This window comes from Ranitomeya imitator, chromosome 5 (genome assembly GCF_032444005.1).
Source record: "Ranitomeya imitator isolate aRanImi1 chromosome 5, aRanImi1.pri, whole genome shotgun sequence".
Lineage (NCBI taxonomy): Eukaryota > Metazoa > Chordata > Amphibia > Anura > Dendrobatidae > Ranitomeya > Ranitomeya imitator.
The window spans coordinates 220,041,803-220,069,725 of record NC_091286.1 but is presented as its reverse complement, the minus strand read 5'-3'; the positions used below and the strand labels follow the sequence as shown (position 1 = coordinate 220,069,725).

Sequence of the window (27,923 nt, the reverse complement as noted above, 5' to 3'; positions counted from 1 at the left end):
GGAACTAGAGCGGGATCTCTTGGAGGACGGGATTGGAAGAAACGATCCCTGGGTCGGGAGGCGAACTCTATCTTGTATCCCGAGGATACAACTTCCCTGACCCATGCGTCCTCTACTGCGGAAATCCAGACGTCCCTGAAGAAGAGAAGACGGCCGCCCAACCTGGGAGGTGGGCTGGGGTCTTGCCGAGAGTCATGCCAAGGTAGATCTTCCAGTCCTGGAGGATCTACCCTGGGAATAGCGAGGACGCCAGGACGGAGTGGGCCTAAAGGACACCGCCTTCTTCTCCTGACGTGCCTGTGGCCTCTGTTGCTGCTGGGAAAAGGAGTTTGCCGCAGCGAAGCGACGAAAGGGCCGAAAAGAGCGAAACTGCCGTCTAGGAGGAGGGCGACGAGGCTTAGCCTGGGGGAGAAGAGAACTTGTACCCCCGGTGGCGTCCTTAATGATTTGATCCAGCTGGGAACCAAAGAGACGAGAGCCCTGGAAGGGCAGACTAGTGAGGGACTTTTTAGAAGATAAATCCGCCTGCCAGGCCTTGAGCCAAACGGTGCGGCAGATGGCAACGGCATTGCTGGAAGCCTGAGCCGCACAAGACGCGACATCCAGGGAGGCAGAGACCAGGTATTCACCGGCGTGGGAAATCTGGTTGGCAAGCTCCGCTAGTTGCATGGGAGGCGCCCCGTCCAGGATACCTCGACGGAGCTCTTTGGCCCATTTGGAGATGGATTTAGAAACCCAAGTGGAAGCAAAAACTGGGCATATGGCCGCTGCAGCCGCTTCAAAAGCTGACTTCGCAAAGGATTCTATAGTCCTATCGTTAGAGTCCTTCAGAGATGCTGCGCCGGACAGAGGAAGCACCGTGTTGGTGGACAGCCTGGACACAGGTGGATCCACCGAGGGAGAGACCGTCCAATTGGCGGTAACTTCTGGAGAAAAGGGATATAGCACACCCAGGCGTTTTCCTCTCTGAAAACGCCTAGTGGGGTTCTCTCTCTCTCTGGACATGATTTCCTCGAATTCAGGATGAGGAGCAAAAAACTTGGAAGGTGGTTTGGCCCGTCTAAACGAAACCGCCTGATCTGCGGGTTCCGTAGAGGGATCTTTTATGCCACAGGATTGGTTTACTGCCCCAATGAGATTCTGCACCATCTCCCTCATGGTGGCGATTTGGTTAGAATCCAGCTCCGAAATATCCTCCGAGGGCGCATCAGAGAATGCCTCGCCTGACTCAGGGGAAGAGGGTCGAGGAGACGCCGACCGCAGGGGAGGGCCGTGTGGCGAGATGAAGCGCGAAGAGGACTCAGACCGACGTTCCTGTCTGGACCTTTTGTGGCTTATCAAGGAGGGCTCGGGCGGCGGTTCCTGTGACCCGCTGGCTACGGCCGGGGTCTGCAGGGGTAACCGATCAAGCGCGGACACCAGGGTTTGAGACACCCGTGTTAAATCGGCCACCGATTGTGACAGAGAGGCGGCCCAGCCTGGGATGGGGGGGATCACTCTCGGGCGGAACAGCCGGGGGATCCTGGGTAGTGGGAACAATCGGGTTGCTGCAGGACTGACACAGCGGGGAGGACTGACCTGAGGGAAGTTTGCTGTTACAGGACGAACAAGCAAAGTACGTGACTAAGGCAGAAGAAGAAGAAGTAGTAGGGGGGCGAGAGCGGCCCCCTTTAGAGGTAGACATTTTGAGGTCCCTGAAGATGCCAGTGGGTTAGGGGACAGTGGGGCAGAGGGGGGTGTCAGTCTGCAGTGCAGCTACTCACGGACCCGGTCCTGGAAGATGTCTCACTTGCCGGTGGAGAACTCCTGCCCTGAGGTGCTGGATTCTGCGCAGATTCTGTGCCCACGGAGGATGCAGTGGCGAAGGTGTGGGGCGCGCTACGTGAGCTCCTGCAGCTAAGAAGCGGTGAGCACACACAGACGCTGTCCCTGGAGGAAGGGGGCGGAGCCAGACAGGGGGGCGCCGATGAGCAGACACAGTATGTCGGGCGGGAGAAAAGCCCGCCCGATGAAACAGGAAGTGGGCGGAGCGCAGCACCGGAAGTAGGCCCCGGGAGAAGCCGGGGCCTAAATTAGAAGCCGGTGACCGCTGAAATTGTGCGGGCGCAAAGGAAAGGATGCGGCGTCCCGTCTGACAGGCGCGGCAGGCGCCGCATGTAAAGAGGAGCCGGGGCCTAAAGTAAAAGCCGGCGGCCGCAGGGACGACCGCGGCCGCTGGGAAGGACCGCGGCCGCGAGTCACCTAAAAAGGGTACGACCGCCGAGAAAAGATCGGCGCGGCTGCCTGAAGGGTGATCGCGCCGCAGAGGGAAGAGCGAACGCCTCCGTGAGGAAAACAGCGCGGCCGGACACCAGAGCCGCCGTGCCAAAGGTTGTGTCTCTAATTGTCCCCAGAGCAGAAAAGATGATAGTAGGGATAGTAGTGCGGCCGCAGAAATAGCAGTGCGGCCGCAGAAATAGCAGCGCGGCTGCCTGTAAGGCGCGCTGCACAAAGTAGCATGTAAGGTAGGGAATCCAAGAGGCCCCCTAAGACGAACTGAAAAGGAGCACCAAATACTCACCTAACATCCCACGTTGTCGTACTAACCTTAAAAACATGGAAGGTATCAGACGTCCTTGGAGCTGGTGGACGTCCTCGTCTCCTCCGACCGACAGGCTCTGGAAGGCGAGTGGGTGGGGGACGGAGCCAGGACCGGACTTCTGAGCACGCTTGTGTGCCAGGATCATGGTCCTGGAGAGGGATCTATGAGGATACGGGGTGGTAGTACACGCCGTACTCATAGTCCGTATTGTGGGAGTACAGGTGTGACTGCTCACCCTGTATCCCTCCGGAAACCTGAAAAGGAACGACGCACAGTGAGGTAGATAAGGGTCTAATGAAAGACCCGTGTCCACCTCCTACTGACACTAAGCTAAACTGAAGAGTTTAATGCCAGTCGGTGGGGTGTACACTGCAGAGGAGGAGCTAACTTTTTTATTTGCATAGTGTCAGCCTCCTAGTGGCAGCAGCATACACCCATGGTTCCTGTGTCCCCCAATGAGAGGCGATAAAGAAATGTTATTTGATTTTATTAATGTTTTTCTATGGTATGACTCTCTGGATTAAAGGGATAATCATTCAAAGTTTGAAGACTGCTAATATTTTTAACATTTTTCTAAAATTTGTGATATTTTTTGTAAGTAAACAAAAACATAACCTAAATTTACCGTTATCAAAAATTATAATGTGCCACGAAAAAAACAATCTAAAAAACACTGGGTTTTGTTGAAGCTTTTCAGAGTTATTACCACATAAAGCGACATTGGTTAGATTTCAAAAGTTTGGCCCGGTCACAAATTTATGAGAGAATTCGGACTTCCGGTAAATGCTTTGATTAATCGGGGCCTTAGTTCTTGCAACTGGGATCTTTATGTATTACATCTACTGCAGAACAGGAAAACAATTCAGCGAAATCTTTTAAATTCTGCTGCAGATCTTGTTGCAGGAAAGGAGTGGTTTTTTCGGCCATTACACTCCTTGCGTTGCAAAGGGTGATAAAGGCACAGATATCCATAAGATAAACTGACATGCCGCAAATTTGCTCCACAGTGGATGTGTCATGGGGTTACCATGACATTGTGGAGGCAGAAGACTGCAGCGTCTGATTGCTCCTACTCCGGTGCTGAGAAGAACTTATCTTCATTTTAAATGTGTTTATTTCTTCTGGCAGAACTGGGGTTAATCAGCCATGTTGGAAATCCCTGTACTCACAGCTGAGCTCGGTTAGCCACTCCTTTCCCCTTCATAATCTGGGCTCTGATACAAATCTCTGTCAGAGCTAGCATTTTCTGCATGGCTAATGGAGGGAATGGAGTACTGAGAAGCAAGTTCTCAGCATACAGATTTGCAGCGGAAAAACCACAGTCGAAACAACAGGGGGATGTGTGATGAAGGGTTGGAAAGCATATTGGACAGATCTCACTTTCAACATTTTTTTTTTTAGCTTTGGCTTTAAAAACTAAAGAAAAACGTATCTCATGGTCAGTATGCTTCTTCATATGAGATTGTTACTGCTTGTATCTGCTCAATGCAATGTAAAATACTTTAAAAAGTTTGCACAACACGAAGTTATGCAGAAATGTTGAGGCTTTTTCACACTAGTTTCGGGTCAGCTCTGACAAAATGGACACAGCTGTGGCAGGACTCAGTGTTCTTCACTTGTCTAATTCATGATAAGTTGTGGCGGCCCATGATAGCAATCTTACTCCAGTATAAAACTGGAATAACATTTGTGCTGAGGTGCACAGAGGTGCATGCTACTCTTAAGAAGCATCTAATTCAGTGGTCTCAAACAGCATTCCTTGAGGGCCGCAAACCATACGTGTTTTCAAGATTTCCTTAGCTTTGCACAAGGTGCTGTAATCATTATGTGTGTAGGTGATTAAATTATCACCTGTGCAATATAAGGAAATCCTGAAAACATGACCTGTTTGCAGCCCTTGAGGAATGCAGTTTGAGACCTCTGATCTAATTAAGAGATGAGCTGCTTAACCCCTTCATGACCCAGCCAATTTTGACCTTAAAGACCTTGCCGTTTTTTGCAATTCTGACCAGTGTCCCTTTATGACGTAATAACTCAGGAACGCTTCAACGGATCCTAGCGGTTCTGAGATTGTTTTTTCGTGACATATTGGGCTTCATGTTAGTGGTAAATTTAGGTCAATAAATTATGCGTTTATTTGTGATAAAAACGGAAATTTGGCGAAAATTTTGAAAATTTCGCAATTTTCACATTTTGAATTTTTATTCTGTTAAACCAGAGAGATATGTGACACAAAATAGTTAATAAATAACATTTCCCACATGTTTACTTTACATCAGCACAATTTTGGAAACAAATTTTTTTTTTGTTAGGAAGTTATAAGGGTTAAAATTTGACCAGCGATTTGTCATTTTTACAACGAAATTTACAAAACCATTTTTTTTAGGGACCACCTCACATTTGAAGTCAGTTTGAGGGGTCTATATGGCTGAAAATACCCAAAAGTGACACCATTCTAAAAACTGCACCCCTCAAGGTACTCAAAAGCACATTCAAGAAGTTTATTAACCCTTCAGGTGCTTCACAGCAGCAGAAGCAACATGGAAGGAAAAAATGAACATTTAACTTTTTAGTCACAAAAATTATCTTTTAGCAACAATTTTTTCATTTTCCCGATGGTAAAAGGAGAAACTGAACCACGAAAGTTGTTGTCCAATTTGTCCTGAGTACGCTGATACCTCATATGTGGGGGTAAACCACTGTTTGGGCGCACGGCAGGGCTTGGAAGGGAAGGAGCGCCATTTGACTTTTTGAATCAAAAATTGGCTCCACTCTTTAGCGGACACCATGTCACGTTTGGAGAGCCCCCGTGTGCCTAAAAATTGGAGCTCCCCCACAAGTGACCCCATTTTGGAAACTAGACGCCCCAAGGAACTTATCTAGATGCATAGTGAGCACTTTGAACCCCCAGGTGCTTCACAAATTGATCCGTAAAAATGAAAAAGTACTTTTTTTTCACAAAAAAATTTTTTAGCCTCAATTTTTTCATTTTCACATGGGCAACAAGATAAAATGGATCCTAAAATGTGTTGGGCAATTTCTTCTGAGTACGCCGATACCTCATATGTGGGGGTAAACCACTGTTTGGGCACATGGTAAGGCTCGGAAGGGAAGGAGCGCCATTTGACTTTTTGAATGAAAAATTATTTCCATCGTTAGCGGACACCATGTCGCGTTTGGAGAGCCCCTGTGTGCCTATGCATTGGAGCTCCCCCACAAGTGACCCCATTTTGGAAACTAGACCCCCCAAGGAACTTATCTAGATGCATATTGAGCACTTTAAACCCCCAGGTGCTTCACAGAAGTTTATAACGCAGAGCCATGAATAATAAAAAATAATTTTTCCTTCCTCAAAAATGATTTTTTAGCCTGGAATTTCCTATTTTGCCAAGGATAATAGGAGAAATTGGACCCCAAATATTGTTGTCCAGTTTGTCCTGAGTACGCTGATACCCCATATGTGGGGGTAAACCACTGTTTGGGCGCACGGCAGGGCTCGGAAGGGATGGCACGCCATTTGGCTTTTTAAATGGAAAATTAGCTCCAATCATTAGCGGACACCATGTCACGTTTGGAGAGCCCCTGTGTGCCTAAACATTGGAGATCCCCTAGAAATGACCCCATTTTGGAAACTAGACCCCCAAAGGAACTAATCTAGATGTGTGGTGAGGACTTTGAACCCCCAAGTGCTTCACAGAAGTTTATAACGCAGAGCCATGAAAAAAAAAAAAAAATTATTTTCTCAAAAATGATCTCTTAGCCTGCAATTTGACCCCAAAAGTTGTTGTCCAGTTTCTCCTGAGTATGCTGATACCCCATATGTGGGGGTAAACCACTGTTTGGGCACATGCCGGGGCTCGGAAGTGAAGTAGTGACATTTTGAAATGCAGACTTTGATGGAATGCTCTGTGGGCGTCACGTTGCTTTTGCAGAGCCCCTGATGTGGCTTAACAGTAGAAACCCCCCACAAGTGACCCCATTTTGGAAACTAGACCCCGAAAGGAACTTATCTAGATGTGTGGTGAGCACTTTGAACCCCCAAGTGCTTCACAGAAGTTTATAATGCAGAGCCGTGAAAATAATAAATACGTTTTCTTTCCTCAAAAATAATTATTTAGCCCAGAATTTTTTAATTTTCCCAAGGGTAACAGGAGAAATTTGACCCCAATATTTGTTGTCCAGTTTCTCCTGAGTACGGTGATACCCCATATGTGGGGGTAAACTACTGTTTGGGCACATGCCGGGGCTCGGAATTGAAGTAGTGACGTTTTGAAATGCAGACTTTGATGGAATGCTCTGCGGGCGTCACGTTGCGTTTGCAGAGCCCCTGATGTGCCTAAACAGTAGAAACCCCCCAGAAGTGACCCCATTTTGGAAACTAGACCCCGAAAGGAACTTATCTAGATGTGTGGTGAGCACTTTGAACCCCCAGGTGCTTCATAGAAGTTTATAATGCAGAGACGTGAAAATAATAAATACGTTTTCTTTCCTCAAAAATAATTATTTAGCTCAGAATTTTTTATTTTCCCAACGGTTACAGGAGAAATTGGACCCCAAAAGTTGTTGTCCAGTTTCTCCTGAGTACGCTGATACCCCATGTGTGGGGGTAAACCACTGTTTGGGCACACGTCGGGGCTCAGAAGGGAAGTAGTGACTTTTGAAATGCAGACTTTGATGGAATGGTCTGCGGGCGTCACATTGCGTTTGCAGAGCCCCTGGTGTGCCTAAACAGTAGAAACCCCCCACAAGTGACCCCATTTTAGAAACTAGACCCCCCAAGGAACTTATCTAGATATGTGGTGAGCACTTTGAACCCCCAAGTGCTTCACAGACGTTTACAACGCAGAGCCGTGAAAATAAAAAATCATTTTTCTTTCCTCAAAAATGATGTTTTAGCAAGCATTTCTTTATTTTCACAAGGGTATCAGGAGAAATTGGACCCCAGTAATTGTTGCGCAGTTTGTCCTGAGTATGCTGGTACCCCATATGTGGGGGTAAACCACTGTTTGGGCACACGTCGGGGCTCGGAAGTGAGGGAGCACCATTTGACTTTTTGAATACAAGATTGGCTGGAATCAATGGTGGCGCCATGTTGCGTTTGGAGACCCCCTGATGTGCCTAAACAGTGGAAACCCCTCAATTCTAACTCCAACACACCCCTAACCCTTATCCCAACTGTAGCCGTAACCCTAATCACAACCCTAACCCCAACACACCCGTAACCCCAACACACCCCTAACCCTAACCACAACCCTAATTCCAACCCAACCCTAGCCCTAAGGCTATGTGCCAATGTTGCGGATTCGTATGAGATTTTTCAGCACCATTTTTGAAAAATCCGCGCGTAAAAGGCACTGCGTTTTACCTGCGGATTTACCGCGGATTTCCAGTGTTTTTTGTCCGGATTTCACCTGCGGATTCCTATTGAGGAACAGGTGTAAAACGCTGCGTAATCCGCACAAAGAATTGACATGCTGCGGAAAATACAACGCAGCGTTCCCGCGCGGTATTTTCCGCACCATGGGCACAGTGGATTTGGCTTTCCATATGTTTACATGGTACTGTAAACCTGATGGAACTCTGCTGCGGATCCGCAGCGGCCAATCCGCACCGTGTGCACATAGCCTAATTCTAAAGGTATGTGCACACGCTGCGGAAAACGCTGCGGATCCGCAGCAGTTTCCCATGAGTTTACAGTTCAATGCAAACCTATGGAAAACAAAAATCGCTGTACACATGCTGCAGAAAAACTGCATGGAAACGCAGCGGTTTACATTCCGCAGCATGTCACTTCTTTCTGCGGATTCCGCAGCGGTTTTACAACTGCTCAAATAGAAAATCGCTGTTGTAAAACCGCATTGAAATGTGCAGAAAAAACATGGTAAATCCGCCATAAATCCGCAGCGGTTTAGCACTGCGGATTTATCAAATCCGCAGCGGAAAAATCCGCAGAGGACCAGAATACGTGTGCACATACCGAAACCCTAACCCTAACCCTACCCCTAACCCTACCCCTAACCCTACCCCTAACCCTAACCCTACCCCTAACCCTACCCCTAACCCTAACCCTACCCCTAACACTAACCCTAACCCTAGTTCTTACCCCAACCTTAGTGGAAAAAAAAAAATTATTATTTTTATTGTCCCTACCTATGGGGGTGACAAAGGGAGCAGGGGTCATTAACTTTTTTTTTTTTTTTTTGATCACTGAGATAGGTTATATCTCAGTGATCAAAATTCACTCTGGAACGAATCTGCCGGCCGGCAGATTCGGCGGGCGCACTGTACATGCGCCCGCCATTTTGGAAGATGGCGGCGCCCAGGAAAGAAGACGGACGGTCCCCGGGAGGCCAGGTAAGTATAAGGGGGGGAGATCAGGGCACGGGGGGGGGGCGTCGGAGCACGGGGGGGTGGATCGGAACATGGGGGGGTGGATTGGAGCACGGAGTGGGGGATCGCTGTGCGGGCGGGTGGATCGGAGCACGGGGGGGGGAATCGCTGTGCGGGGGGGGATCGCTGTGCGGGGGGGGATCGGAGTGCGGGGGGGTTTGATTGGAGCACGGGGGGTGTGATTGGAGCACGGGGGGAGCGGGCAGGAGGACGGGGGAGCGGAGCACAGGACCGAGGGGAGCAGACCACAGATCGGGGGGCTGGGGGGGCGATTGGAGGAGTGGGGTGGGTGCACATTAATGTGTCCAGCCATGGCCGATGATATTGCAGCATCGGCCATGGCTGGATTGTAATATTTCACCATTTTTTTAGGTGAAATATTACAAATCGCTCTGATTGGCAGTTTCACTTTCAACAGCCAATTAGAGCGATTGTAGCCACGAGGGGGTGAAGCCACCCCCCCTGGGCTAAACTACCACTCCCCCTGTCCCTGCAGATCGGGTGAAATGGGAGTTAACCCTTTCACCCGATCTGCAGGGGCGCGATCTTTCCATGACGCATATGCTGCGTCATGGGTCGGAATGGCACCGACTTTCATGACGCAGCGTATGCGTCAAAGGTCGGGAAGGGGTTAATAGATCAGTCGCTTCCAACTGCAAAACGCACCCTTTTTAAGATTGACAGTCTTTTGTCTTTCAATAAAATACACCAGGAAGGTCTGAGGCCCGATCAGATACATTTTTCATTCCGTTATTTACTTCTGTGCTCCAGAATAAAGCAGATACAGTGCTGTCTTTTGCTCTTCTTGCATATCAGACTTCTATGGTGGATCAGGCCAGAATCCCCACCTCACATGCTGCACATCAAATGTATCTAGATGCACAATTTCATAACAAGATGACAACTTATTCTGAAAACAAAGCAAATGCAGGATGAGATTTAACTTACTAATAATCTTTAGATCTTCCCATATTTCTATCTTATTTGACGGTCTGCAGAAGAAAAAAAAATGTATTTTAAGGATATAATATATTCATGAAACATTGAAAGAGATCACCCAAATTCCATTATATATGAACCATATACACCATATATTACTTACTCTTACTAAATGTAATTAGCCGTTTGCCACAACCAGACACATATACAATCTAGGACAAATTGTTTTAATACATTACTACTTCATTTTATGATATAAGAGGAAATGTAACGTTCTACAGTAAGTGATCAAATAAAAGCTAAATCAAGGCTTCATCAAGATCCTTACTTTTACAAACCTGTGCTGTAATGAGTTTTCACATGTCTAATAAAGATGTGCAAGTTTCTTATAAATTAGTGCTATTAATGATACCTGTTTTTCAGCAGACTTGTTAGGCTTTCTGAATTCAGCTGTTGCATTAAAGCCTCTCTTAGAGGCGGGAGCATTGATAACACTACAAAGAAGAAATAGGAAAAAGAGTAATGTCTATAATTGCCAATAAGCCGACATACAAAGGAAGCTGAATCTATGCTGTGTAAATCTTACAATACTGAGATCGGATGACCCTGACACACACAGGCACAATAATAAAGGCTTGGTTTTATCTCCACTTTCCTGCACTATGCAACTATGCGGAGTTTGGACCTTATGGCTTCAGCAGCACCTATACGATTACCCATTTGCAGATTCCTTGTATGTTTTCACATCTTCTTTTTAGACATCTATTTCCATAGGAAGGTAGCACCCAACACCTGTATGTATCTGTACTGTGTATATTTTATGCATAGCTTGTCTGTTCTATTCTTGCAATGATATGACCGTAGGGAAACATGTCACTGACACATAACATCTAACGTAAAGATCTGATTCGCATTTTTTACCTTGTGGCAGTTTCCCTTTATAATTCAACTATTTAAAAGACAAAATTCCCTAATAATTTATTAACCTGTCATGTTACATGTTCTCTGGTTACTCTCAAAATGATACTGTCTCCGTGCTTGTGAGATATATTCAGCAGCTTCTCTTTCTTGAATTTCACGGATTTTCTTTTGAGCATATTTTCCAAAAATGTACACACCTAGAGAAAAAGTTATGGAAAAATTAAGCTATTATCAGCAACATGACATTATCAGGACATGATTTGAACTCATGTGATAAGACCGGTTTACAAGTGTAATAAGCACAATTACATGCCTGTAATATAACAGTATATCAATAATCTAATGACCTGAACAAACAGTATACTAGGGAACAAACTTTCTGTAAGTTTGGAACACTAGCCTGTGGGACTTACTAGCATAACCAAGGCACAAATACAAGGAGTTAGCCATTGTACCTGAATATATGCGACATAGAAAAAGAAGAATTAGGAATGATGGATTTCAGAACGGTCAGTAGCCTTCTCTTCCCTCTCAGGGTATGTGCACACGTTGAATGGTCCTCTGCGGATTTTTCCACAGCGGATTTGATAAATCCGCAGGGCAAAAACACTGCATTTTTCCTGCGGATTTATAGTGGATTTACCGCGGTTTTTGTGCGGATTCCACTGCGGTTTTACACCTGCGGTTTTCTATTATGGAGCAGGTGTAAAACCGCTGCGGATTACGCACAAAGAAGTGACATGCTCCGGAATGTAAACCGCTGCGTTTCCGTGCTTTTTTTCCGCAGAATGGGCACAGCGTTCTCGGTTTCCCATAGGTTTACATTGTAATCTAAACTCATGGGAAACTGCTGCGGATGCGCAGCAAAATCCGCATCATGTGCACATAGCCTCACTCCCATTGAAATACGCTATGTGCACTATTATTAGCCAATTTGTATTTTTTATCATTCATTTTATTATTGAACAACTACAGTGCTGTAAGTCAATCCAAACGGTTAATAAACCTGAAGTCTTAATATTAAGAAGGTAAAGTAAGGCTTTATCTAATTATTGGGCAACTATTAGTGTGCAAAATTATTATGCAAGTAAATGAAAAGTGTACATTTTCACATCTCAAATGTTTAGTTTCAACTGTTAAAGTGAGAAAAATAACCAAATAGCTCAAAATGTACAAAAATACATTTAAAAAAATATATTAGTGACCAATTTATCACCCTTCTTTTCATTAAAAATCATAAGCCTTCCATCCATGGAGTGTCAGTTTCTTAGTGAGTTGACAAACTTTTGGACAGCACTAACCTCGGTCTCCCAGACACTGTTCAGACTCTGAGCCTGCATCTTTCCCTACACATGGGCGGAGATCTACCTGCAGCTGTTAATCAGTTAAATCCCGCTGTCAATCCCTGACAGTAGGGCTTAACACATGCCGGCCGACCGCACATCATAAATACTGCCCATCGCCGACCCTGTCACGTGATTGCGGAGCATCGATGGGTTGTCATGACAGTTGGAGGTGCCTGTCATTATGGAACTCCTGTGAAAGCCCAACACGCAGGCTCTCCATGCATGTGCTGTGACAGTGACACAGCTACAACACATGCAGCTGATCAGCAGGAGTGATCCAGGTAGCTGGGTTCCCTCTGCAGGTTATTCGGCAAGCACTATAGCCTGCTGGATAAGCGGGGACCAGAGGAAATTCGCTCAACTCTAGAAAAAAGAAAAGTTTTTAACAACATGAAAAAAAAAAAAAAAAGTTAAAATCCATCCATTTTGCCCCATTGAAAATAATAATAAAAAAATGTTTGGTATCGCTGCCTTCAGAAATGTCCAAATCTATCAAAATATAAAATAGATTTATCCAAGCAATAAACAGCACAATGAGAAAAAAATGAAATGCCAGAATTATGTTTTTTTGGCTGCCACAACATTGCAATAAAATGCAATAAGAGGCAATCAAATCTCTTCTACTTCAAGAAAGTAGGCAGGAATGTTTTTAATGCCATCTACCTACAGATTAATCCCATATCTGCAATTAAATAGCATTTCTGGACAGGTTCCCTTTAATGTGAACCTATCAGCGGGACTTTGTTCAGTAAACTACAGTGTACTGATTAAAATACCCTGATTGATGAAATCCATCTTGTGGTTGTTTAATCTTTATTTGTAATTTTCAGTTAATGGGATTTATGTGGTGCGCCGCTTACATAGTCATCTGTATGGCTTATGACAGATCACTGATCCTTCAGTGACCTGCGTCCTATTTTACATACTACAGTTAGGTCCATATATATTTGGACAGAGACAACATTTTTCTAATTTTGGCTATAGACATTACCACAATGAATTTTAAACAAAACAATTCAGATGCAGTTGAAGTTCAGACTTTCAGCTTTCATTTGAGGGTATTCACATTTAAATTGGATGAAGGGTTTAGGAGTCTCAGCTCCTTAACATGCGCCACCCTGTTTTTAAAGGGACCAAAAGTAATTGGACAATTGACTCCAAGGCTATTTCATGGACAGGTGTGGACAATCCCTTCGTTATGTCATTCTAAATAAAGCAGATAAAAGGCCTGGAGTTGATTTGAGGTGTGGTGCTTGCATTTGGAAGGTTTTGCTGTGAAATAAACATGTGGTCAAAGGAGCTCTCCATGCAGATGAAACAAGCCATCCTTAAACTGCAAAAACAGAAAAAACCCATCCGAGAAATTGCTACAATATTAGGAGTGGCAAAATCTACAGTTTGGTACATCCTGAGAAAGAAACAAAGTACTGGTGAACTCATCAAGGCAAAAAGACCTGGGCTCCCACGGAAGACAACAGTGGTGGATGATCGCAGAATAATCTCCATGGTAAAGAGAAACCCCTTCACAACAGCCAACCAAGTGACCAACACTCTCCAGGAGGTAGGCGTATCAATATCCAAATCTACCATAAAGAGAAGACTGCATGAAAGTAAATACAGAGGGTTCACTGCACGGTGCAAGCCACTCATAAGCATCAAGAATAAAAAGGCTAGACTGGACTTTGCTAAGAAACATCTAAAAAAGCCAGCACAGTTCTGGAAGAACATTCTTTGGACAGATGAAACCAAGATCAACCTCTACCAGAATGATGGAAAGGAAAAAGTATGGCGAAGGCATGGTACAGTTCATGATCCAAAGCATACCACATCATCTGTAAAACATGGCGGAGGCAGTGTGATGGTTTGGGCATGCATGGCTGCCAGTGGCACTGGGTCACTAGTGTTTATTGATGATGTTACACAGGACAGAAGCAGCCGTATGAATTCTGAGGTATTCAGAAACATACTGTGTGCTCAGATCCAGCCAAATGCAGCCAAACTGATTGGTCGTCGTTTCATACTACAGATGGACAATGACCAAAAACATAAAGCCAAAGCAACCCAGGAGTTTATTACAGCAAAGAAGTGGAATATTCTTGAATGGCCAAGTCAGTCACCTGATCTCAACCCAATTGAGCATGCATTTCACTTGTTAAAGACTAAACTTCAGACAGAAAGGCCCACAAACAAACAGCAACTGAAAACCACCGCAGTGAAGGCCTGGCAGAGCCTCAAAAAGGAGGAAACACAGCGTCTGGTGATGTCCATAAGTTCAAGACTTCAGGCAGTCATTGCCAACAAAGGATTTTCAACCAAGTACTAAAAATTAACATTTTATTTAAAATTATTAAATCTGTCCAATTACTTTTGGTCCCTTTAACCCCTTCATGACCCAGCCTATTTTGACCTTAAAGACCTTGCCGTTTTTTGCAATTCTGACCAGTGTCCCTTTATGAGGTAATAACTCAGGAACGCTTCAACGGATCCTAGCGGTTCTGAGATTGTTTTTTCGTGACATATTGGGCTTCATGTTAGTGGTAAATTTAGGTCAATAAATTCTGCGTTTATTTGTGATAAAAACGGAAATTTGGCGAAAATTTTGAAAATTTCGCAATTTTCACATTTTGAATTTTTATTCTGTTAAACCAGAGAGATATGTGACACAAAATAGTTAATAAATAACATTTCCCACATGTTTACTTTACATCAGCACAATTTTGGAAACAAAATTTTTTTTTGTTAGGAAGTTATAAGGGTTAAAATTTGACCAGCGATTTGTCATTTTTACAACGAAATTTACAAAACCATTTTTTTTAGGGACCACCTCACATTTGAAGTCAGTTTGAGGGGTCTATATGGCTGAAAATACCCAAAAGTGACACCATTCTAAAAACTGCACCCCTCAAGGTACTCAAAACCACATTCAAGAAGTTTATTAACCCTTCAGGTGCTTCACAGCAGCAGAAGCAACATGGAAGGAAAAAATGAACATTTAACTTTTTAGTCACAAAAATTATCTTTTAGTAACATTTTTTTTATTTTCCCAATGGTAAAAGGAGACCACGAAAGTTGTTGTCCAATTTGTCCTGAGTACGCTGATACCTCATATGTGGGGGTAAACCACTGTTTGGGCGCACGGCAGGGCTTGGAAGGGAAGGAGCGCCATTTGACTTTTTGAATCAAAAAACAGGATTTTTGGTTGCTTACCGTAAAATCTGTTTCTTGAAGCCTCCATTGGGGGACACAGGAACCATGGGTGTATGCTGCTGCCACTAGGAGGCTGACACTATGCAAATAACAAAATTAGCTCCTCCTCTGCAGTGTACACCCCACCGACTGGCATTAAACTCTTCAGTTAGTGAGAAAGCAGTAGGAGAAAGAACAAGGTTGAAAAACCATAACCACAAACTTGAGAACTGTAAACGTGAGAACAGTCAGAGAACATATAACAAAAACATTGGGAGGGTGCTGTGTCCCCCAATGGAGGCTTCAAGAAACAGATTTTACGGTAAGCAACCAAAAATCCTGTTTTCTTTATCGCCTCTCATTGGGGGACACAGGAACCATGGGACGTCCCAAAACAGTCCCAAGGGCGGGAAAAACAGACTTCCATCAGGTCAGAGGACTCACCACTGCCGCCTGCAGGATCCTTCTGCCTAGGCTGGCGTCCGCCGATGCGTAGGTATGGACCTTGTAAAATTTGGCGAACGTGTGGATGGAAGACCAAGTTGCCGCTTTGCACAGCTGTAGGGCGGAAGCCCTGTGGTGCACCGCCCAGGAGGCGCCGACTGCCCGGGTAGAGTGAGCCTTAATCCCAGGAGGGGGCACTCTGTTCTTGACCCCGTAAGCCTCCAAGATTGCCATTCTGATCCATCGAGCAATAGTCGCTTTAGAAGCCGGCTGGCCTCTGCGCGTGCCATCAGGAATGACGAAAAAGGAATCCGTCTTCCGGAAAGTGGACGTTCTGTCCAGATAGATCCTCACAGCCCTGACAAGATCCAGCTTGTTCAACGATTGCTCCAGAGGATGAGTCGGAGCTGGACAAAAGGAAGGTAGAACGATGTCCTCGTTGAGGTGGAAGGTGGAAACCACCTTAGGAAGAAAAGAAGGTGGGGGCCGGAAGACCACCTTGTCCTGGTGAATGACCAAAAACGGAGGACGGCAAGACAGGGCCGCCAGCTCGGAAACGCGGCGAATGGATGTGATGGCCACAAGAAAGGCTACCTTCCATGATAAAACTGATAGAGGAATCTCCCTAAGAGGTTCAAAGGGAGAAACCTTCAGAACGTCCAGTACCAGGTTTAGGTCCCATGCCTCCACAGGGGCCCTGTACGGCGGGACGGCGTGGGCTACCCCCTGAAAGAAGGTCTTAACCTGTGGCCGAGAGGCCAAGGTCTTCTGAAAGAGGATGGAAAGCGCAGAGACCTGACCCTTCAGAGAACTAAGAGCCAGGCCCGAATCCAGTCCTGCCTGAAGGAAGGCCAAAAGAGAAGGCAGGGAAAAAACCATAGGCGGAAGGCGGTTGGACTCGCACCACCGGAAGTAGGCCTTCCAGGTGCGGTAGTAGATCCTGGAAGACGAAGGCTTCCGAGCCTGAATCATGGTGTGAATCACCCGGTCCGAAAGGCCAGACGCTCTCAGAACCGCGGTCTCAACAGCCACGCCGTTAAACTGAGCGACCGAGAATTCGGGTAGCAAATTGGACTCTGGGACAGCAGATCGGGCCTGTCTGGAAGGCGCCAGTGAGCGTCCGCGAGAAGGTTGACGAGCTCCGCGAACCAAGCTCTCCTGGGCCAATCCGGGGCGATCAGGATGACCGGCACCCCTTCCGCTTTGATCTTCTTCAACAGTTTGGGAAGTAATGGAAGGGGTGGGAACAGGTAGGGCAGCTCGAGCTGTGACCAAGGAATGGCCAGAGCATCGACGCCCACTGCGAGAGGATCGCGGGACCTGGAGACGAACTGCGGAACCTTCCTGTTGACTCGGGACGCCGTGAGATCCACATCCGGAGTTCCCCATCGAAGACAAATCTGATGGAAGACCTCCGGATGTAAGCACCATTCCCCTGCCGCGAGGCCCTCGCGGCTGAGGAAGTCGGCGGCCCAGTTTTCCACGCCGGGGATATGCACCGCGGATATCACCGGAACCGTTGCCTCTGCCCAAAGGAGGATCTTGGATACCTCGGCAAGGGCCAAGGAGCTCCGAGTCACCCCCCTGATAGTTGACATATGCCACAGCCGTGGCGTTGTCCGTCTGGATCCGGACTGGAAGGCCCCTGAGAATCCTTTCCCAGTGGCGGAGGGACAGGAAGATGGCCCGAATTTCGAGGACGTTGATCGGCAGAGATGACTCCTGCAGCGACCAGCGGCCCTGGACCGTCAGGTGGCGAAAAACCGCACCCCAGCCGAGCAGGCTGGCGTCCGTTGTCACCACCTGCCAGTGAACTGGAACGAAGGACCTGCCCTGGGAGATGAGAGGTGACGTCAGCCACCAGTTGAGAGACCGCCTGACCCGAAAGGAGAGTTTGATCGGTCGATCCAGGGAGAAGACCGACCTGTCCCACTGAGACAGAATGGCTTGCTGAAGGGGTCGCGAATGGAATTGGGCGAAGGGAATCGCTTCCAATGTAGCTACCATCCTCCCCAGAACCTTCATGGCCGAACGGAGGGAGGGAGGTCGAGGACCCTGGAGCAAGCGTATGTCCCGACAGAGAGTGGATCTCTTGTCTGTGGGAAGGAAGACTCTGCTCTGACGAGTATCGAAAAGCATGCCCAGAAAGATGATGCGCTGAGAAGGAATAAGGCAGGACTTCTTCCGGTTTACCAGCCACCCGAAACGGGCTAAGGTGACGAGAACAATGGACAGGCTTTCGTGGGCCTGAGCGAAGGACGGAGCCTTGATGAGGATGTCGTCGAGATATGGAAATAGGACCAGGCCTCTGACTCTCAAGATGGCCATCAGCGCCGCCATGATTTTCGTGAACACTCTTGGCGCGGTTGCGAGACCGAACGGCAGGGTGACGAACTGAAAATGATCTCGTTGCACTGCAAAGCGCAGGAAACGGTGATGTCCGGGAAATATCGGGACATGGAGGTAGGCGTCCTGGATATCTATTGAGCATAGAAACTCCTGAGCCTCCATGGAAGCAATTACTGAACGAAGGGATTCCATCCTGAAGTGTCTCAGGCGAACTCTCCTGTTCAGCAATTTGAGGTCCAGAATGGGGCGAACTTTGCCGTCTTTTTTCGGTACCACAAAAAGATTCGAGTAGAAACCCGTGAAGCGTTCCTTTTCTGGGACAGGAACGATTACCCCGGATTTGAGCAGAGAAGCGATGGCTGAGAAGAAGCCCGGAACTAGAGCGGGGTCTCTTGGAGGACGGGATTGGAAGAAACGATCCCGAGGTCGGGAAGCGAACTCTATTTTGTATCCCGAGGATACAACTTCCCTGACCCATGCGTCCTCTACTGCGGAAATCCAGACGTCCCTGAAAAGGAGAAGACGGCCGCCCAATCTGGGAGTTGGGCTGGAGTCTTGCCGAGAGTCATGCCGAGGTGGATCTTCCAGTCCTGGGCCTGGAGGATCTACCCTGGGAGAAACGAGGACGCCAGGACGGAGTGGGCCTAAAGGACACCGCCTTCTTCTCTTGACGTGCCTGTGGCCTCTGTTGCTGCTGGGAAAAGGAGTTTGACGCAGCGAAGCGACGAAAAGGCCGAAAAGAACGAAACTGTCGTCTAGGAGGAGGGCGACGAGGCTTAGCCTGGGGGAGAAGAGAACTTGTACCCCCGGTGGCGTCCTTAATTATTTGGTCCAGCTGGGAACCAAAGAGGCGAGAGCCCTGGAAGGGCAGACTAGTGAGGGACTTTTTGGAGGACAAGTCCGCCTGCCAGGCCTTGAGCCAAACGGTCCGGCGGATGGCAACGGCATTGCTGGAAGCTTGAGCCGCACAAGACGCGGCATCCAGGGAGGCGGAAACCAGGTATTCACCAGCATGGGAAATCTGGTTGGCAAGTTCCGCTAATTGCGCGGGAGGCGCCCCATCCAGGATACCCCGCCGAAGATCCTTGGCCCATTTTGAGATGGATTTTGAAGCCCAAGTGGACGCAAAAGCTGGACATAGAGCCGCTGAAGCCGCTTCAAAAGCAGATTTCGCGAAGGATTCTATAACTCTATCGTTAGAATCCTTCAGAGATGCTCCGCCGGACAGAGGAAGCACCGTGTTGGTGGACAGCCTGGAAACAGGGGGGTCCACCGAGGGAGATGCCGTCCAATTGGCGGTAAGTTCTGGAGAAAAAGGATATAACACACCCAGGCGTTTTCCCCTCTGAAAACGCCTAGTGGGGTTCTCTCTCTCTCTGGACACGATTTCCTCGAATTCAGGATGAGGAGCAAAAAATTTTGAAGGCGGTTTGGCCCGTCTGAACGAAACCGCCTGGTCTGCGGGTTCCGTAGAGGGATCCTTGATGCCACATGTTTGGTTTATTGCCCCAATGAGGTTCTGGACTGTCTCACTCATGGTGGCGATTTGGTTAGGATCCAGCTCCGAAGTATCCTCCGAAGGCGCATCAGATAATGCCTCGCCTGACTCAGGGGAGGAGGATCGGTGGGACACCAACCGCGGGGGAGGGCCGAGCGGCGAGATGGAGCGCGAAGAGGACTCAGACCGACGTTCCTGTCTGGACCTTTTGTGGCTAATCAAGGAGGGCTCGGGCGGCGGTTCCTGCGACCCACTGGCCACTGCAGGGGTCTGCAGGGGTAACCGATCCAGCGCGGACACTAGGGATTGAGATACCCGTGTTAAATCGGCCACCGATTGTGACAGAGAGGCGGCCCAGCCTGGGATGGGGGGATCACTCTCGGGCGGAACAGCCAGGGGATCCTGGGCGGTGGGAACAATCGGGTTGCTGCAGGACTGACACAGCGGGGAGGACTGACCTGAGGGAAGTTTGCTGTTACAGGACGAACATGCAAAGTACGTGACTAAGGCAGAAGATGAAGAGGTAGGGGGACGAGAGCGGCCCCCTTTAGAGGTAGACATTTTTAGGGACCCTGAAGATGCCAGTGGGTTAGGGGACAGTGGGCAGAGGGGGGTGTCAGTCTGCAGTGCAGCTACTCACGGACCCGGTCCTGGAAGATGTCCCACTTGTCCTCGGTGGAGAACTTCCCTGAGGTGCTGATTCTGCGATGCTGAGCCACAGAAGATGCGAGTGAAGGAGCGTGGCGCGCTGCGTGAGGCACTGCGAGGGCGGCTACTGCTGTGGGAAGCGGTGCACACCGGCCGAGGGACCCACGAGGAAGGGGGTGGAGCCAGACGCAGAGGCGCCGGTGGGCAGGGCGCAGTATGTCGGGCGGGAAAAAAAGCCCGCCCGCAGAACCGGAAGTGAGGAGCCGAGAAACCGGAAGTAGGCCCCGGCCTAAGCCGGGACCTAAATTAGAGACCGGCGCCGCCGGAGAAGGGAACCGCGGCGCCGGAGCAGTGCGCCGCAGGGACTGAGAAGAGCGGCAGCCTGCCAAGGCTGTCCGGGAAAACGGAACTGGCGGGGTCGCGGCGCCAGAAGTAGGCCCCGGCAGAAGCCGGGACCTAAATTAGAGGCCGGCGCCGCCGGAAATTCGCGGAGAATCGCGGCGCCGGAGTGCCGCCGGAAAATCGCGGCGCCGGAGCGCCGCCGGAGAATCGCGGAGCCGGAGCGCCGCCGGAGAATCGCGGCGTCGGAGCGCCGCAGAAAGTAAGTGGCACGGCATCCTGCCAAGGACGCCGTGCAGACACAGGACGCATTGGGGCCCCCGAGCAGAGAGACCGCAGGGGGAAGCGGCGCGGCAGCCTGCTAGGCTGTGACTCTGTAAGGGGCTGTGCGGCTGCAGGGAGAGAACTGCGGCCGCTAAGGAAGAAGAGCTTATGGCTGTCCCTGGGATCCCTCTAAAATAAACGCCATGAGGGAGGACAGGGGGACATCTGGAGAAAAGATCCCGGGGGAATGGAGGGGAAATACTCACCTAAACATCCCACGCCGTTACTAACCTGAGGGGAATGAGACGTCCACGGAGCTGTGATGGACGTCCTCGTCTCCTCCAACCGACAGGCTCTGGTAGGCGAGTGGGTGGGGGACGGAGCCAGGACCGGACTTCTGAGCACGCTTCTGTGCTAGGATCTTGGTCCTGGAGAGGGATCTATGAGGATACGGGGTGGCAGTACACGCCGTACTCATAGTCCGCATTGTGGGAATACAGGTGTGACTGCTCACCCTGTATCCCTCCGGAAAAAACCTGAAAAGAAACGACGCACATTGAGGTAGATAAGGGTCTAATGAAAGACCCGTGTCCACCTCCTACTGACACTAAGCTAAACTGAAGAGTTTAATGCCAGTCGGTGGGGTGTACACTGCAGAGGAGGAGCTAATTTTGTTATTTGCATAGTGTCAGCCTCCTAGTGGCAGCAGCATACACCCATGGTTCCTGTGTCCCCCAATGAGAGGCGATAAAGAAATTGGCTGCACTCTTTAGCGGACACCATGTCACGTTTGGAGAGCCCCCGTGTGCCTAAAAATTGGAACTCCCCCACAAGTGACCCCATTTTGGAAACTAGACGCCCCAAGGAACTTATCTAGATGCATAGTGAGCACTTTGAACCCCCAGGTGCTTCACAAATTGATCCGTAAAAATGAAAAAGTACTTTTTTTTCACAAAAAAATTCTTTTAGCCTCAATTTTTTCATTTTCACATGGGCAACAGGATAAAATGGATCCTAAAATGTGTTGGGCAATTTCTCCTGAGTACGCCGATACCTCATATGTGGGGGTAAACCACTGTTTGGGCACATGGTAAGGCTCGGAAGGGAAGGAGCGCCATTTGACTTTTTGAATGGAAAATTATTTCCATCGTTAGCGGACACCATGTCGCGTTTGGAGAGCTCCTGTGTGCCTAAACATTGGCGCTCCCCCACAAGTGACCCCATTTTGGAAACTAGACGCCCCAAGGAACTTATCTAGATGCATAGTGAGCACTTTGAACCCCCAGGTGCTTCACAAATTGATCCGTAAAAATGAAAAAGTACTTTTTTTTCACAAAAAAATTCTTTTAGCCTCAATTTTTTCATTTTCACATGGGCAACAGGATAAAATGGATCCTAAAATGTGTTGGGCAATTTCTCCCGAGTACGCCGATACCTCATATGTGGGGGTAAACCACTGTTTGGGCACACGGCAGGGCTCGGAAGGGAAGGCGCGCCATTTGACTTTTTGAATGGAAAATTAGCTCCAATTGTTAGCGGACACCATGTCGCGTTTGGAGAGCCCCTGTGTGCCTATGCATTGGAGCTCCCCCACAAGTGACCCCATTTTGGAAACTAGACCCCCCAAGGAACTTATCTAGATGCATATTGAGCACTTTAAACCCCCAGGTGCTTCACAGAAGTTTATAACGCAGAGCCATGAAAATAAAAAATAATTTTTCTTTCCTCAAAAATGATTTTTTAGCCTGGAATTTCCTATTTTGCCAAGGATAATAGGAGAAATTGGACCCCAAATATTGTTGTCCAGTTTGTCCTGAGTACGCTGATACCCCATATGTGGGGGTAAACCACTGTTTGGGCGCACGGCAGGGCTCGGAAGGGATGGCACGCCATTTGGCTTTTTAAATGGAAAATTAGCTCCAATCATTAGCGGACACCATGTCACGTTTGGAGAGCCCCTGTGTGCCTAAACATTGGAGATCCCCCAGAAATGACCCCATTTTGGAAACTAGACCCCCAAAGGAACTAATCTAGATGTGTGGTGAGGACTTTGAACCCCCAAGTGCTTCACAGAAGTTTATAACGCAGAGCCACGAAAATAAAAAAAAAAATTATTTTCTCAAAAATGATCTTTTAGCCTGCAATTTTTTATTTTCCCAAGGGTAACAGGAGAAATTTGACCCCAAAAGTTGTTGTCCAGTTTCTCCTGAGTACGCTGATACCCCATATGTGGGGGTAAACCACTGTTTGGGCACATGCCGAGGCTCGGAAGTGAAGTAGTGACGTTTTGAAATGCAGACTTTAATGGAATGCTCTGTGGGCGTCACGTTGCGTTTGCAGAGCCCCTGATGTGGCTTAACAGTAGAAACCCCCCACAAGTGACCCCATTTTAGAAACTAGACCCCCCAAGGAACTTATCTAGATATGTGGTGAGCACTTTGAACCCCCAAGTGCTTCACAGACGTTTACAACGCAGAGCCGTGAAAATAAAAAATCATTTTTGTTTCCTCAAAAATGATGTTTTAGCAAGCATTTCTTTATTTTCACAAGGGTAACAGGAGAAATTAGACCCCAATAATTGTTGCGCAGTTTGTCCTGAGTATGCTGGTACCCCATATGTGGGGGTAAACCACTGTTTGGGTGCACGTCGGGGCTCGGAAGTGAGGGAGCACCATTTGACTTTTTGAATACAAGATTGGCTGGAATCAATGGTGGCGCCATGTTGCGTTTGGAGACCCCCTGATGTGCCTAAACAGTGGAAACCCCTCAATTCTAACTCCAACACACCCCTAACCCTTATCCCAACTGTAGCCGTAACCCTATTCACAACCCTAACCCCAACACACCCGTAACCCCAACACACCCCTAACCACAACCCTAATTCCAACCCAACCCTAGCCCTAAGGCTATGTGCCAACGTTGCGGATTCGTATGAGATTTTTCAGCACCATTTTTTAAAAATCCGCGGGTAAAAGGCACTGCGTTTTACCTGCGGATTTACTGCGGATTTCCAGTGTTTTTTGTCCGGATTTCACCTGCGGATTCCTATTGAGGAACAGGTGTAAAACGCTGCGGAATCCGCACAAAGAATTGACATGCTGCGGAAAATACAACGCAGCGTTTCCGCGCGGTATTTTCCGCACCATGGGCACAGCGGATTTGGTTTCCATATGTTTACATGGTACTGATGGATCCGCAGCCAAATCCGCACCGTGTGCACATAGCCTAATTCTAAAGGTATGTGCACACGCTGCGGAAAACGCTGCGGATCCGCAGCAGTTTCCCATGAGTTTACAGTTCAATGTAAACCTATGGGAAACAAAAATCGCTGTACACATGCTGCGGAAAAACTGCACGGAAACGCAGCGGTTTACATTCCGCAGCATGTCACTTCTTTCTGCGGATTCCGCAGCGGTTTTACAACTGCTCCAATAGAAAATCGCTGTTGTAAAACCGCATTGAAATGCGCAGAAAAAACATGGTAAATCCGCCATAAATCCGCAGCGGTTTAGCACTGCGGATTTATCAAATCCGCAGCGGAAAAATCCGCAGAGGACCAGAATACGTGTGCACATACCGAAACCCTAGCCCTAACCCTAACCCTACCCCTAGTTCTTACCCCAACCTTAGTGGAAAAAAAAAATATATATTTTTTTATTGTCCCTACCTATGGGGGTGACAAAGGGGGGGGGGGGGGGGGGGTCATTTACTTTTTTTTTTTATTTTGATCACTGAGATATAACCTATCTCAGTGATCAAAATTCACTCTGGAACGAATCTGCCGGCCGGCAGATTCGGCGGGCGCACTGCACATGCGCCCGCCATTTTGGAAGATAGCGGCGCCCAGGAAAGAAGACGGACGGTCCCTGGGAGGCCAGGTAAGTATAAGGGGGGGGAGATCAGGGCACGGGGGGGGGGGGGGGCGTTGGAGCACGGGGGGGGGGGGGATCGGAACACGGGGGTGGGGTGGATTGGAGCACGGGGGGGGGGGGGGGGGGAAATCGCTGTGCGGGGGGGGGAATCGCTGTGCGGGGCGGGGATCGCTGTGCGGGGGGGGGATCGGAGTGCGGGGGGTGTGATTGGAGCACGGGGGGAGCGGGCAGGAGGACGGGGGAGCGGAGCACAGGACCGAGGGGAGCAGACCGCAGATCGGGGGGCTGGGGGGGCGATCGGAGGAGTGGGGTGGGTGCACATTAGTGTGTCCAGCCATGGCCGATGATATTGCAGCATCGGCCATGGCTGGATTGTAATATTTCACCATTTTTTTAGGTGAAATATTACAAATCGCTCTGATTGGCAGTTTCACTTTCAACAGCCAATCAGAGCGATCGTAGCCACGAGGGGGTGAAGCCACCCCCCCTGGGCTAAACTACCACTCCCCCTGTCTCTGCAGGCCGGGTGAAATGGGAGTTAACCCTTTCACCCGATCTGCAGGGACGTGATCTTTCCATGACGCATATGCTGCGTCATGGGTCGGAATGGCACCGACTTTCATGACGCAGCGTATGTGTCAAAGGTCGGGAAGGGGTTAAAAACAGGGTGGCACATGTTAAGGAGCTGAAACTCCTAAACCCTCCATCCAATTTTAATGTGGATACCCTCAAATGAAAGCTGAAAGTCTGAACTTCAACTGTATCTGAATAGTTTTCTTTAAAATTCATTGTGGTAATATCTATAACCAAAATTAGAATAATGTTGTCTCTGTCCAAATATATATGGACCTAACTATATATATACTATTGTGGGGTTACAAAAAAAAAAAAAAATGTACATTCATCAAAATGGTTTAAATTTTTCTAAGGGCCAATAGGAAATTTTTCTTACAACAAACTGATGTCCACTTTTTCCTGAGTGCGCCAATACCCTACATGTAATAAGGAAATATTTTTCAGTAACAGTGTAAAGCTCAGAAGGAAATGAGTGCCATACTATAGTGCAGATTGTACAGTTATGGTTTGCAAATGCCATGATGCACTGGAGAGCCCCTGAGTTGCCAGAACCACAACCCCCCCCCCCCCATAAGTGACCCCATTTTACAAACTACACATCTAAATGAATTCATCTGAACATGGCAATACCCCATATGTGGCTGTACAGTACTACTTAGACATACGGAGAGACTCGGGAGGAACAGAGCGCTGAATTTCCTAGAAGAGTTTGCGGACTTCATATACAAAGCCTTTAATTGCTAGAAGAGCAGAATCCTCCCTCAAGTGACCCCATTTTGGCAATTTATCTCCAGGTGTAGTGACGATTTTGATTCCATGGGCGTTTTCCAGAAACAGGCAGCAATGGATGTTGCCCAGTGAAAATTGCCAACTGCTGTTGTAGTGGCCAGTACATTATGCCCAGCCGATGCTTCTGCAGACATGCACCTGTAAGTTAGGTGGACACATCATTACAGAAATGCCAAACGTGGGCGCTATATGTGGTTTAGGCACACTGGGGCTCAGAAGGGAGTGGGGTATTTGGATTTCGGAGTGCAGAATTTCCTGAATTTCTTATGAGTGGTGAGGAGCTATTTCGCTTTTCCAGAGCCTTTGTGCTACCAGTAACATGGAAGCACCCTATATCTCCGTTAACAGGTGACAGATCTGAGTAAGGACTTGGCTTTTTTTTGTGGACTGAATTTAAGCTTTTATTGCGAACATTTTACATAACGTTTGAGATCACATTTATCCTGTGCTCTACTTTGAGGGTTTTCCATCTAAATCTCCAAATGACACGATTCAGGTGAAATCCCCGAGGGATCCATTCACTATAATGAGGCAGCAGTTACTCTGGACTCTGTCTGGCCTATGCTCAGCAGTATCCTTCTTTTCAATGGTGCAGAAAACTGTGGCAAATGGAACTTTTATGCAATCTTAAAAAGACAGACCCACCGGATCACAGGCCCAAGGGCATTTACAGAGCCTCCATCTGCCTCATTATAGGGAATCTTCCGCTGGAGGTTCCGTCTGAATCACGTATTTCAGAGATTTACACTGAAGCCCCGAAGTCAGTGCTCAGTGTAGAGCGCAGGATAAATGTGTGCCGAACCTTACTGCGGTCTTTGGGAGGCAGAATGAAAACGACAGCAGGTGAAGAATTGGTTTAATTTATTTTTTTTTTTCACCGCTCCTCATGCGGAATAAGTGATTAGGCGACTTTATTCTTCGGGTCGGTGCGATTACAGTGATACCAGAATTATATTGGGTTTTTATATTTGGCTGCTATCACACACTAAAAATGCTTTTTATTGCGCATCACCATATTTTGAGAGCTATAATTTTTCCATATTTTGGCAAAGTCATTTGAGTGCTTGATCTCTTTACGGGCCGAGCTTACGTTTTTATTGGTCCCATTTTCACGCACATGACATTTTTTTGATCGCTTTCTATTCCGATTTTTGGGAGGCAGAAAGAACAAAAACCAACAATTCAAGAATTTCCAGGGGGTGGGGGGGGGAATGTCGTTCCGGGATTTTAGATGAAAAGTAATTTTTATTTCAAACCACCCCTTTAATACTTGAGGAATTCAACTAGGACTTTGGAAGTAGCTAAGTAAACATGAAGAAAATTCGAAAGTTACCTCCAGCGAATGCACCAAAAATGATGAATTTTCTTTTGTGGCGTTTTAAGAAATTCCAAACAGAAAGCATGGCTAAGGTAAGGCAGACCTGTAATGTAACAAAAAAAGTAGAATAACTAGAGCTGCACTAAGGAAATATATTGCTATAAATCTAACAGGGCTACTAATGCCAAATAGTATAAAGTGACGCAATGGTGATACTAGATTTCTTTTACTACTGTTGTACTCTGTACTAGAAGACACAAGATTAGATTTAGAGAAAATTAGATAGAGGAGAGGTGCGTGTACAGACAAATGCACAGTTGCCTCCTATGGACCCCTAGAATGGTCATTTCCCTGGTGGTCCGAGGCAGGGCAGGCTTTTATTCTCCAATCTGAAGGGTCCTACAAAGAAACAGGGCCCTAAGTAGGGTAATATCGACCTTCGGCACCCCAGCTGTTGGGATCT

The 27,923-nt window shown here is 47.8% G+C and overlaps 1 protein-coding gene across 1 annotated transcript in view; it reads right to left on the bottom strand.

Moving 5' to 3' along the window:
* The window catches only part of PEX3 (peroxisomal biogenesis factor 3), a 104,576-nt gene that overhangs the window by 76,119 nt on the left and 534 nt on the right, over positions 1 to 27,923 (bottom strand). Inside the window, exons 2-5 of the mRNA XM_069725907.1 lie at positions 27,476 to 27,563; positions 10,897 to 11,028; positions 10,323 to 10,404; positions 9,920 to 9,963 (exon numbers count right to left, since the gene is read on the bottom strand). Coding sequence (XP_069582008.1) covers positions 9,920 to 9,963; positions 10,323 to 10,404; positions 10,897 to 11,028; positions 27,476 to 27,545 — 328 coding nt within the window. The 5' untranslated portion in view covers positions 27,546 to 27,563. The remainder of the gene's footprint in view (positions 1 to 9,919; positions 9,964 to 10,322; positions 10,405 to 10,896; positions 11,029 to 27,475; positions 27,564 to 27,923) is intronic.